Source organism: Garra rufa, chromosome 12 (assembly GCF_049309525.1).
Source record: "Garra rufa chromosome 12, GarRuf1.0, whole genome shotgun sequence".
Classification (NCBI taxonomy): Eukaryota; Metazoa; Chordata; class Actinopteri; order Cypriniformes; family Cyprinidae; genus Garra; species Garra rufa.
Genome location: NC_133372.1, coordinates 31,023,839 through 31,037,381, shown reverse-complemented (window position 1 = coordinate 31,037,381; position 13,543 = coordinate 31,023,839). Strand labels below are relative to the sequence as shown.

Sequence of the window (13,543 nt, the reverse complement as noted above, 5' to 3'; positions counted from 1 at the left end):
ACCTGAAAAAAATTCTGCTCAGCTGTTTTCAACATAAATGTTTTGTGAGCAGCAGATCAGAATATTAGAATGATTTCTGAAGGATCATGTGACTGGAGTAATTCAGCTTTGAAATTACAGGAATGCATTACATTTTAAAATATATTCAAGTAGAAACAAAAGTTATTTTAAATGGTAAAATAATGTCAAAATGTTACTGTTTTTGCTGTACTTTGGATCAAATATATGTAGTATATTATGTAATATGTAATATATGCTTGGTGAGCAGAAAAGGCTTACTGTCCAAAAACTTTGACTGGTAGTGTATATTATTACTTTTTTTTTTTTTTTTTTTTTTAGAAGTAAGAATATTTATAAACTTACAAAAAATCTATTTCAAATAAATGCCTTTTCTTGGCTTTTCTATTGATCAAAGAATGCTGAAAAAAGATTCATCATAAATAGGAAGCAACGCAAGTGCTCTTGACTGTGTTTTTTTTTTAACCAACTCAGCATATTAGAATGATTTCTGAAGGATCATGTGACACCCAGTAACTAAGGAAATGGCTGCTAAAAATTCAGCTTTGTTATTCATTTTAAAATGTATTAAAATAGAAAATAGTTATTTTAAATTGTAATGATTTTTCACAGTTTTACGGTTTTTGTTTTTGGTTAAATAAAGCAAAGCCTTTTTTCCCTCAAAAGCATAAAAAACCCAAACTTTTGAATAGTAGTGTATATGGTTAGTAATTTGAATCTCTTTTAATGAGATTTCTCATTATTTAATCATATATGTGGTTTAAATTCTTAACTTTGTCCACGTGACTAAATTCACCAAGCTGCACTGTTTCCCTCTGCTGGAGACGGCTCTGTTCTTCCTCATGTCTTGGAGTACTTTTCTTCTGGCTGAAGCATGTGGATTCACAGGTGGGTGTTTGTGTGTGTTAGTAATGAAAGCATAGTGGTTTATCTGCTGTGTAACCCAGAGGTCAAACTATAATATAATATAATACAATACAGAACTGCAGCTGCTTCCCGTCTAGGAACAGCACAACATTTCCTGCTATAGTTGTATATCAACTGGAATCATAGTATTTCTATTCTGATATTTAGAAAATCATCTCTTCAGGCTTAATGTGCTTTATTAGCATGAGAACAATTTCACATTCATGTTCATACCGAATCCTTTGCATACAAATATGTGACCCTGGACCACAAAACCAGTCTTAAGTCGCTGGGGTATATTTGTAGCAATAGCCAAAAATACATTGTATGGGTCAAAATTATTGATTTTTCTTTTATGCCAAAAATCATTAGGAAATTCAGTAAAGATGATGTTCCATGAAGATTTTTTGTAAAATTCCTACTGTAAATATATCAAAATGTAATTTTTGATTAGTAATATGCATTGTTAAGAACTTAATTTGGACAACTTTAAAGGTGATTTTCTCAGTATTTTGATTTTTTTGCACCCTCAGATTTCAGATATTCAAATAGATGTATCTCGGCCAAATATTGTCCTATTCTAACAAACCATACATCAATAGAAAGCTTATTTATTGAGCTTTCATATGATGTATACATCTCAGTTTTGTCAAATTTAACCTTATGACTGGTTTTGTGGTCCAGGGTCACATATGCAAATAAAATTCAAAAACATAAAACTTCCTCCATTGTGCTGTATCTGTATCCTTGATGTGTAGATGTGTTAAAAAATTAGTCATCTCCTACCTGTACTGAAATTGCATCCCAACCCCCCCTTTAAAGAAAAAAGGCACATATGATGCTGATATCCTTTACTATTCCAGGTGTTGTCGCTGTGCTGTTTTGTGGAATCACACAGGCTCATTATACCTACAACAATCTCTCGGAGGAGTCAACCAAACGCACTAAACAGGTATTTTTAGCTCTGTTTCAGGTAAAATATATACATTTGGATTTTAGTTGCTTTCAGAGCAGCTGGTATAAAACCAGAGTGAAATGAACTGTGACGAAGTTGAAAAAGTAAGCTATGTAGAAAAAAGCAGCCAAGCCCTGCATATTCTACTTCAAAAGATGCTTTGATGCAGGGGGGGGGGGCCACAAATCGAAGGATAGTGCTAAGTGAATTCCCAGCTCCCCTGTGGTGTCGTCAGAGCAGTGCAATGTGATGAAGTGAGGTGGGGTGCATACAGTAATTATGACACCCCTGTGGCACTGCATTTCTCTACAGGGGGCCGAACTTGCTATTATCAAAGCTCCTGTCTATAGAGAGAAGGGTTAGAAGTTATAGACTTCAAAAGTTATAGTCACAGGAATTGAAGATATTGGCTTTGATATGTTACAAAATCCACTGTGGAGTGTAGAGAGCTAGAGCATGTATTTTTAGTTTACTTAGAACTTGGTTTTGAAAACATTTAGTGAATGTTTCAGCTGTTTTGCTGACCAAATGTGCTTTTGTCAGGTGCATATGGCTTCATGTGTGGCATGTTTCTTTGCTTTTGCAGTTGTTTGAGGTGCTGCACTTCCTAGCAGAGAACTTCATCTTCTCATACATGGGTTTGGCGCTCTTCACCTTTCAGAAACACGTCTTCAGCCCCATTTTCATAGTTGGAGCCTTTGTATCCTTGTCTTACAGTTGAAATGAAAGTTTCACCTTACAACTTTTACATGACGAAGTGGTAATGTGTATTAAAGAGATTCACCCAAAAATGAAAATTATGTCATTAATTACTCACTCTCATGTTGTTATTTCATCTTCAGAACACAAATTAAGATAATATATATATATATATTTTTTTTTTTTAAATCTGAGAGCTTTCTGAACCTGCATAGACAGCAAAGCAACTATTATGTTCAAGGCCCAGAAAGGTAGTAAGGACGTCTTTGAAATAGTCCATGTGACATCAGTGGTTCAACCGTAATTTTATGAAGCTGTGAGAATACTTTTTGTACACAAGAAAACAAAAATAACTACTTTGTTGAACATTTTTTTTTCTCTGTGTCACTTTTTTCGCTGCCATTCATGGGATGCAGGAGCAGTCTTTCTCAAATTTATCAAAAATATCTTAATTTGTGTTCTGAAGATAAACCAAGGTCTTATGGGTTTGGAACGACACGAGAGTGAGTAATTAATGACAGAATTTTTATTTTTAGGTGAACTATTCCTTTAACCCCTAGCACTTAGATAGTTTAAGAGTTTGACAGTATTTTAGAGAATATGTACCTGTGAGCAAAATCATTTCACATGCTCAAAAAACATGACCACATTATGACCACTAGGAGGTATTATGTATAGGTTTTAAAGGAATAGCAAGTTACTCCTATTGCAAGCTACACCATAAAAGTGGCCAGTATGATTGTTGTGCAATATTATACGTTTTGGAAAAGCTGTTTTGTTGTTTTTAAATGGCAGATTCTAATGTAAAAGTTTACATAATTTATTTTCAGCATTATCTGCGGTTTAAAAACTTTTAACCACCATTTTAAAGCTGCACAATCTACAAGTTCAGACGTTTGGAGTTGGTCAAATTTTTTATGCTAATGTGCACCAAGGCATTTATCTGATCAAAAATACATTTCAAACTGTAATACTGTAGAATATTACTCCAATTACTACAATTAAAAGATATTTTTTTTATATTATTGTATTTTTCTATTTCCTATTGTTATCAATGTTGAAAATGGCTGTGCTGCTTAATATTTTTCTCTTCGTTCATTGAATTGTAAGTTCAAAAGTTCAACAGTGTTTAATTGAAATGATAAACTTTTTTAACAGTGTAAAAGTCTTTACTGTCACTTGATTAAATTTTAATGGATCCTACCTGAATTAAAAAAAACTGAACAAAACCCTTTCGAGCAGTAGTGTAGGTCTAAATTTCTATTAACTTAAAGGGTTATTTCACCTGTCAGACCTTTGTTTGTCTTCAGAACACAAATTAAGATATTTTTGATGAAATCAAAGAGCTCTCTGACCCTCCATAGACAGCAAAGGTCATATCATGTTCAAGGCCCTGAAAGGTACCAAGAATGTTGACAAAATAGTCCATGTGACATCAGTGGTTCAATCGTAATTTTAGAAAGCTACGAGAATACTTTTTGTGTGCAAAGAAAACAAAAATAACATTATTCAACAATTCTCCTCCTTTGCGTCAGCCTAGCACCATTTTGGAGAGTATCACGACACATGCATGAGCTTTCCACTAAACATAAACAAAGCGATTGAACCACTGATGTCACAAACTATTTTGTTGATGTTTTTGGTACCTTTCTGGATCTTGAACGTGGTACTTTTGCTATCTATGAAGGGTCACAGAGCTCTTGGATTTCATCAAAAATATCTTAATTTGTGTTCCTAAGATGAACAAAGGTCTTACAGGTTTAGAACAACATGAGGGTGAGTAACTAATGACAGAATTTTAATTTTTGGGTGAACTTACCCTTTAATATATCATTTGTAAAAAGGTTTTTCTTTAACATTTTGACTACTAGTTAGCTATCTTTATCGGCCGGGCATTGAACATCTACCCTCTGTCTTTCCTGATTAACCTGGGCCGGAGACACAAAATCAGGGGAAACTTTCAGCACATGATGATGTTTGCAGGTATGGTGGTGCTTGCATGACATTGAACTATACACATACAATAAAGTAAAAAATAAATCGGTGAAAACCATTTTGTGGTGTCCTTTAGTGTCAGACTCTTTGATGTGAACTCTCTGTAGATTTCAACACCTCACATCTAAATTAAGAGTGAAATTAGGCATCAGAATCAGAACGTCTCTAATAACGGCTCTTGATGTGGAGCAGCTCCCTCCAGACCAGCAACACCACCCAGCTAAAAGGGCAGCAAAGTGCAGTGCCCTTAAAACACAACTGATCGAGTGTGATGGCTGTTTGCCTGCTTAAGTGCATTGCCATTCTATTTGTGGCAGGGCTGTCGTTCTTACTAAAATCTATTGTGACTACTGTGTGTGTGTTTGTGCTCTGCAGGGCTGCGAGGGGCAATGGCATTCGCTCTGGCTATCCGTGACACCGCCACATACGCTCGACAGATGATGTTTACCACGACCCTGCTCATTGTGTTCTTCACAGTTTGGGTGTTTGGAGGAGGCACCACGCCAATGCTGTCCTGGCTACATATCAGGTCAGAGTTCAAAAGACTTGATCAGTGCCTTATCTGACCCATTTTTGAAGGGATAGCTGAAAATCAACCCAAAAATGCAAATTCTGTCATTAATTACTCACCCTCATGTCGTTCCAAACCTGTAAGAGCTTTTTTCATCTTGGCAACACAAATTAAGATATTTTTGATGATATTTTGTACTCTCGTGAACACGTGGCGAAGACTGACATGGAAGAGAAGAAATTGGGTAAATGAAGTCATTATCTTACTTTCCTTTACACACAAAAAGTATTCTCGTAGCTTCATAAAATTACAGTTCAATCACTGATGTCACATGGACTATTTTAACAATGTCCTTACTACGTTTATGGGTCTTGAAAGTGGTAGTTGCATTGCTGTCTATGCAGGGCCAGAAAGCTCTCGGATTTAATCAAAAATATCTTAATTTGTGTTTGGAAGATGAACAAAGGTCTTATTGGTTTGGAACGACATGAGGGTGAGTAATTATTGACAGAATTTGCATTTTTGGGTGAACTATCCCTTTACGAGTGAGATGGATTTAGTAACATTTTTCATGTACAGGAAGTTTTAAAATTTGTTTGCAGGAACATTTAGGAATTTAGTGTTTTTACTTCCACAATTTTACTGTAAAACGGCGTTAAATGCAAGGTTATATCTAAATAGTTTCTGACTATATAGTAAAGGAACTGTTAGATGGACTTTGAGAAAAAAATGTACACAGACTGTCCAGCAGGTGGCAGAAAAGCTCACCATTAACATGTTTATTCATTTTATTAATCAAGCAGATTTTTACAAATGAGGTCACATTTGATTTTTCTCAGTAAAACCTCTCATTACTATTTGGAGGTGTCATATAGATGGTATAAATGGCATCAGGTTGAGACCGTGGGTGAATTCACACGTTGTTTGTTTGTCAACTGTGCGCTCTTCCCTTTTGGTTTGTTCTGAGGTGAAATGTTCTCAGAAAATAAACCACTCAAAAGCAGATGGGAAAGGAGCAGGGGTTGTTTATGTTGCCAATATCCAGTGTTTGTCTGGCCGTCCTCAGCAGGGGCTGGCTGGGACGGCGCCATTTAATAAGTGCTGCTAGTTTTGTCAGAATAAAGAGGATTATTGAGGACCAATGCTGATGGCAGCTGCTGTAGAATGAGATTGAGAAGCTCAGGTTATTATCTGCAAAACTGCTGTGCACTCACTGAGTCGCAGATATGCGTAGGGCGACCACAACGAGATAAATAAAATGAGGCCAAGAATCTAAGCAGCGTAAATGAGTGTAAATGCATTTGTCCAATAATGCCAACAAATTAGGGTGATGTGGGTTTAAATTTTTTTTTTTTTTGAACACCAATAAAATGTCTTATGTAGGCTGCCTGGAATTAAGATCGGACAGGAGTAAGAATAGATTGTGTTCATAACTGTAATTGTCTTGAGTCTCCCGCTGCTACATAACACTCTTAATGGAGGTGCTTTTTTTTTTGTTTTGTTTAGCTTGCACTGCATCCAATGCATCATGATCACAGTGTACTGATGACTTTTTCTTGGCAGATTTTTGTATGTGTAGGAAATGGCTAGCAACCATAACAATAACAGACGTCAAATGCATGAGGAAGGGATAGTTCTACCTAATATTTAAATTCTGTCATTTACTCAGGTTCATGAAGCATGAACATGATTGAATGGCTGAGTTTTTTGTGCATTGGAACCAGTGTTGTTATTCTTAACTAAAACTAAATAGGGGTCGGCTGATATTAAGCATTTTTATGGTTATCGGTATCAGTTTTAAAACTGATTTGCCAATAAAATAATTTAAAAGCATTTTTAAGAGAGTTTTTGTCAGAGCTCTTGTTATTATTAATGACATTTGACATTAATTTTAATTTTTACATTAGGTGTATATTTCAGTTCAAAATATTGGTTATCGGTCTACTTGATCTGTAATCAGTAAACACAAAAACACATATCGGTCGACCCTATTAAGAAAAGCTTTTGATAATTGAAAGAAAGTTGAAATAGAATCTAAATATTAGCTGGCCTGGCAATTAGCTGAAAGAAGTTGAGATATTAATATTACTAAAACTAGAACAAAAACAAAAATCTATTTAAAATGTAAAATTAAATTAAATGAAACTAAAAAAAAAAATGAATTCAGTAAATAAATACATTTCTAGAATTTAAACTTAAATTATAAAATTGAAAGCGAATGGAAATACTAATAAATAATATACACTACCAGTCAAAAGGTTTTGAACAGTAAGATTTTTAATGTGTGTGTTTTTTTTTTTTTTTTTTTTTTTAAAGAAGTCTCTCCTGCTCACCAAGCCTGCATTTATTTGGTCCAAAGTACAGCAAAACAGTAACATTTTGAAATATATTTTTACTATTTAAAATAACAGTTTTCTATTTGAATATTTTAAAATGTGATTTATTCCTGTGATTTCAAAGCTGAATTTTTCGCATCATTACTTCAGTCACATGATCCTTCAGAAATCATTCTAATATATATTTTTTTGCTGCTCAAAAAACATTTGTTGTTGTTGTTGTTGTTGTTGTTATAATAATAATAATAATAATAATAATATAATAATTATTATTATTATTATTATTATGTTGAAAACAGCAGAGTAGAATTTTTTTTTAGGTTTCTTTTATTAATAGAAAGTTCAGAAGAACAGCATTTATCTGACATAGAAATCTTTTTGTAACATTTATAAATGTCTTTTATCATCTTTATTAATTTAAAGCATCCTTGCTAAATAAAAGTAATTAATTATTGTAAAAATACTGTTTCCAAACTTTTAAATGGTATAGTGTATAATGTTACACAAACTGTTTATTTAAGATATGCTGATCTTTGGATCTTTCCTATTCATCAAAGAATCCTGAGAAAATGTACCCAATCTTTTAAATATTAATGATGATAATAAAAAAATGTTTCTTAAATGGCAAATCAGCATATTAGAATGATTTCGGAAGGATCATGTGACACTGGAGACTGGAGTAATGATGCTTAAAATTCAGCTTTGAAATCACAGGAATTACATTTTAAAATCTATTCAAATGGAAAACAGTTTTAATAAAACTATTTCAACATTTTACAGTTTTTGCTGTACTTTGAATCAAATAAATGCAGGCTTGGTGAGCAGAATAAACTTAAAAAAAAAAACATTACCAGTCAAAAGCTTTTAAACAGTAAGATTTTTAGTGTACATACTGTAAACAGTATGAAAACAACATAGATTGGAGCACCTTTGGGAAATACTTTACAAAAGTACATGTTGATAATCGTCAAAAAGGCAAAAAAGTAGACCATGTAATCTGCATCTCAAATCCCTATTTGCGTTTTTTGCCACATCAGAATGATTCAGATTGTGTGGCATACCAGTAAAGCCAACAAATATTTAAAGCACAATGCAGTCATTTTGCAATGTGTTGTTTTTCATATTAGTAGAACGATATGAAAAAGTAAAGGTAACTGTCAGAGTTGTGTATTACTACCCTGACTAATGAAGGCAAAACTATGCAAATAACAATTAAGCAAGGAAAAACAGTATTTATGCTTATTAGGCTGCTGTTGCCAGAGCTGTCAAGGTTAAGTATGGCATTACTTTATATACAAGATATAAAAAGGCAGCAGATATAGAACCATACCAAACTTTTACTGTCCAGCCAACCTTAAACGTGGAAGTTATGTAAACAATCAAGTATTCTAAACAGTTCATGTTCTGTGTTCAAATACTTTCACATATACCATGAAATGACTGAAGTGCTCCATACCAAAGAGTGCATCCAGTGGTCCAGAATGTACCTCATGGTGACAGAACAGAGTGGCCTTGTTTGTGTGGGGTTTCTACAAATTTTTGGGTAAGGGATTTGAATAAACTCTTAGTTTTCATGTAAATTGCAACCAGACTTAAGATATTCGCTGATGGTAAATTGGGTGGAAAAATTCCATATATTTAAACAAAATATATGTACCATGCACCCTATGCAAAGCAGAGAAGTAAGAGTTTCTGCAGTGGTAAAATGTAATGGATACAGATATTGATCGTTTCCTGTTTCTTTCTGAAAGACCTTTAATTTCCTTTTGTATGCATACAGTGGGGGCGATTGTTCTATAGCAGTATTGTCATGAATTGTTAAATAGCACAGGTTTGAAGAGCAAATTGATGTTACTTTGTAAAAAAACTTAAAAACATGATTTTTATGAAGCCCAGCAACTTTAGTTTCATGAATTTGCATGTAGAACAATGTTTAGACAGTACACCGGCAGATCAAAGAGACATTTGGGGTTTCTCCCTTTTTAAATTCAGCACAGCAAGAGTAGCAATCCTTCAGTCACATGGTGCATTAGTGTATTAACGGTAGTGATTTTTCTGCCAGCTGTGTTTCCTGAGCATTTAGGGATTCCACCGCTGGCCTTTTGTTGTTCTACTTCTCAGCTAAATTTGATGGATGTAATTCTCTCTCATTCTCCGAAGGGTTTCCATTTCCGTGAATGCACTACAGTTGACCCCTAGACTGGCTCATGCTACGTTTTTCCATGTTAAGCGAGGGCTGCTCTCCAGTACTCACACATGCACACTGTTCTTACCTCGACTGTGGTTGTCTCCTGCTTTGGGCAACTGCAGGCTAATCAATGTGCAATTAAAATAAGCAATCAAATACCTCGTTAAAAAAAAATAAAATAAAATTGCATAGCTTCTGTACTTAAGTAGGAATGAGAAAAGAGCTCACGTTTAGCTCAGAGAAACAGATGGGGTGCTACTGCTTTTATTTCGAGCTGACCAGGTCACCTGAGATTAAAGAGGCTTTTGCATAGAAACTGGAATCGATGGTGTACTTTCAGCCATTTGTCAATGCAATGTCTGAGTGCTGGGGGAAAAAGACATTAGGATGCAAAGCATGGCTACTTTTTCACGTCCACATTTAGTGCTGTTTTTCATAAAGGTATTCATGTGGCCATTGTATTACTTTAGTATTGATTTATTTGAATCATTTCATGTTTAGTTTTAATTCATGTTCATTTAATTTTTTTTTTAATTTAATGTTATTTCTTATTTTGATAAACTGCTGTATGAATGTCTAGAAAAGCTTATATACAGATAGTTTTGAAATGACCTGACAGTTCTTGAGCAACAGACAGCTTCCAACCACAAAGTTAGACGATTCTCTTCGGCATTGGTTTAGACTTCTTCCTCTGTTGGCCAGTTCTGCCTTTTCTAGAACAGTCCCGGGAGGTTCCACTTACTCTATAAACATTGAGCTCAGTGCACAGAGAGCCAATTCAGAGCAGGAATGTGAAGCACTTTATGTATCAGAAAGGGAATGTCTGTTTTGCACAAGGAGTTTAAATGTCTTTTGACCTATATAATTTTGATGACTTCTGTCTCTGCTTGGCAAATGCTTAGGAGGAGCATTTAACCATTACATCACTTTTTTGAAATGTTAACTCCCTCATTTCTTTTATTACTTTCTCATGTGTTGTCCTGTGTAGTTATGCACCAAATAGACACACATACCAATATTTGCAGTCAGAGAAACCTTAGAGTTTATAGTGTTTCTCAGTTGAAGCTGTCAGGATGTTTGATGTTTGCGAGGCTGGTCTCAAGAGTTCTGTGTTGTGCTCAGGGTTGGAGAGACGTCTGCTGCAGAGAAGGAGAGACTGCATAGACTGTGGAATTACGTCAGGTGATGATGGACTTTGCACTCTTGTACAGGTGTTGGTGACCTTACCTGGTAAAATGCACACTGGAAGCAGTCGTTTGCGTTGGTGTTTGACACTGTCTTGTCTGGGCTTCTGCTTTAATCAAGCACATATCTTTTGATTTCTTAAGGCTCTATTGTACTTCTATTTCTACAGTATTCTGCCAAATCTATTATGCTCTTGTTCTTATCCTGTTTTATTTTACAGTGATGTGCCGAAATGTAAATTCCTAACTGAAACGGACTATTTTAGACACACTGGGCTAAAAATATCTATGCGAATATCCAAACAAATTCTTCTTATTAGAATAAATTTTCTACGTTATGACATTAATTCCATAACATTCAACAACTTTTAAAATATTAAAATATAGATAATGTAGATGTAAAAACTTTTTGTCAAGATTTTTTTGTCTAATAAATATATACATAATATATATTTTTGTCAATATACATATGCATATTTTCTATTTGTTTTTTTTCTTCTGCTGATTTCTTTTATTTTTTGTTCATGTTATTGCATTATAAAGTAACACTTTTTTTTCTCTTTTCTTTTCTTTTCTTTTTCTTTTCTTTTTTTGTTACATTTTCAACCTGAAAACAAAATATAAAATGTTATTTTATAATCCAGTAACAGGAACACTGACAAATTAAATGAAATTAAATTCAATTAATTTAAATTAAATGATCAGCATAGGCATATATAAGATTAAGAAAGAGTAGCTAGAATAGAATCAAATGTTTGCTCTGAATAGAATAGAAATGCACTGGAATTATTCCAGTTCTATTCTATTGCAGTGCAAACATTCTATTCTATTCCTGTTTCTAAAATTAATATGTTCTTCTGCTATTTTGTTTTGTTTTATTTTATTGGGGTTAAAGTAATTCTTTCTTTCTTTCTTTCTTTCTTTCTTTTTCTTTCTTTCTTTCTTTCTTTCTAAAAAAAAAGTTTTTTTTAATTAAGAAAATCAAACATTTCTTAATGTAATGTATTCTTCTGATCTTTATTTAATTTAATTTTATTATTTTATTTTATCTTATTTTATTTTATTTTTCCTGTTATTGGATTATAAAGTAACATCTTTTCTTTTCTTTTTTTCTTCTTTTATTTTACTTTTTCTGTCTAATAAAATGTTATTCATAATTCAATAACAGGAACAAGGACATAAAATAAAATTAAAATAAAAAATAATTTAAATTAAGAAAGTCAGTGTGAGAGTTTTATTTTACTTTTTCTGTCTGATAAAACGTTATTTATAATCCAATAACAACATAACAACATAAAAAAAAAAAAATAATAATAATAATTCAATTAAGAAAGTCAGTGTGAGAAAATATTTGATTATGAAAGCGTAGCTATAATAGAATGTAATAAAATAAAATAAAATAAAATAAAATGTTTGCACTGTATAAAATAGAAATAGAACATTTACATTGAAATTCCAGTCACTATTTCTATTTCTATTCTATTCTATTCTATTCTATTCTATTCTATTCTATTCTATTCTATTCTATTCTATTCTATTCCTGTTACCCTTTTTAGTGTAATATATTCTTCTGCTGATATTTTTATATTATATTATATTATATTATATATATATTTTTTTCTTTTTTTTCCCTTCTCTGTTCATAATGCTCCTATTAGTCTATTCTACTCCTGAAAAATCGTCTTCTCCTTTTCTACTGAGTATAAATCATTACCCCTTTGTAAGCCGGTAACTTCCTTTGCACACTCGAATGTTTGTTCTCAGTGGTTAGTCTCCATGATGTGCCAGTACATTTCTTCCAGGGCTGTATTTAAAACTGGTGGGAGTCACTTTGAAAGAGTGTGTGTGTGTGCTCACTGTCACTCCTGTTTTCACATCGGGGTGCTAAAGGAAATCTCTTCACAAAGCTCACTGGCAAAGGCTCGACAACCTCCTGGCTTAAGACTGCAGATGACTAATACCAAGGCATCAAAAGAAACAAGATTAGTCTCTCGAAATTAATAAGCTTCCTCTTATACCTGCATTCAAAACAGTCTGCTGCCCTTGGCTTGCTTGGCCTCAGCACATCAGCAAACACACACACAGGCTGACAGAGAGAGCTACTCAGTCCGTCTTACAGGAAGGAACTCTACAGTATCCACTACGCTTATGCTTTCTGCACAGGATTGTGTACATGTAAACTGTGGTTAGGTGCGACACTTTATGCTCTTTCTCGAACTTTGCTTTGTTTTTTTTGTCATAACTGGCTCCTCCGACCTCCACGTGACCCTTAAATGCAGCCCACTTTTCTGCTGCAGACCTCATCATTATAGTAACCTGATGTTCATATTGTTTAACTCCAAGATGTTCCTCGATTTCCTTGTATTGTATTTCCTGTTTTGTTTTGTCTCTTGCTTTTCCACCTCTGAGCCCCTCCATCTTATTCCTTTTCAACTTCAAGCTCCTTCCTTCCCCACTGTTTCCACCTGAACTATAACAACAGCCGTAACTTCTGTTTGACAACTCAGGCACCCTTTATGTAAACCACTGTGGAGGAAAACTGCTGATTTTGTTTTACAGACCGTTCTTCTCTAGATGTGGTAGAAACAACATCAGCTTGTTAAGACAGTCTGTCACCTAGAAATGAATTTTAACTGGTAACTGTTTTCCTACACTATTTTAATGCTGCCCACCAAAAGATAAGACATTCAGTAAGGGTTTAACTGCTTGTCAGTGCAAAGACAGATAATAAGTCAGCTCTTTCTGTTTTTA

The 13,543-nt window shown here is 33.8% G+C and overlaps 1 protein-coding gene across 2 annotated transcripts in view; it reads left to right on the top strand.

The window, feature by feature from the left end:
- slc9a7 (solute carrier family 9 member 7) overlaps positions 1-13,543 on the top strand; it is a 48,658-nt gene that overhangs the window by 14,951 nt on the left and 20,164 nt on the right. The window contains exons 8-13 of one of the 2 annotated variants that reach the window (XM_073852456.1): positions 801-906; positions 1,788-1,876; positions 2,466-2,579; positions 4,450-4,561; positions 4,949-5,102; positions 10,731-10,790. In XM_073852456.1, the coding sequence (XP_073708557.1) occupies positions 801-906; positions 1,788-1,876; positions 2,466-2,579; positions 4,450-4,561; positions 4,949-5,102; positions 10,731-10,790 (635 nt within the window). The remainder of the gene's footprint in view (positions 1-800; positions 907-1,787; positions 1,877-2,465; positions 2,580-4,449; positions 4,562-4,948; positions 5,103-10,730; positions 10,791-13,543) is intronic. The other variant, XM_073852457.1, reaches the window with a different exon arrangement.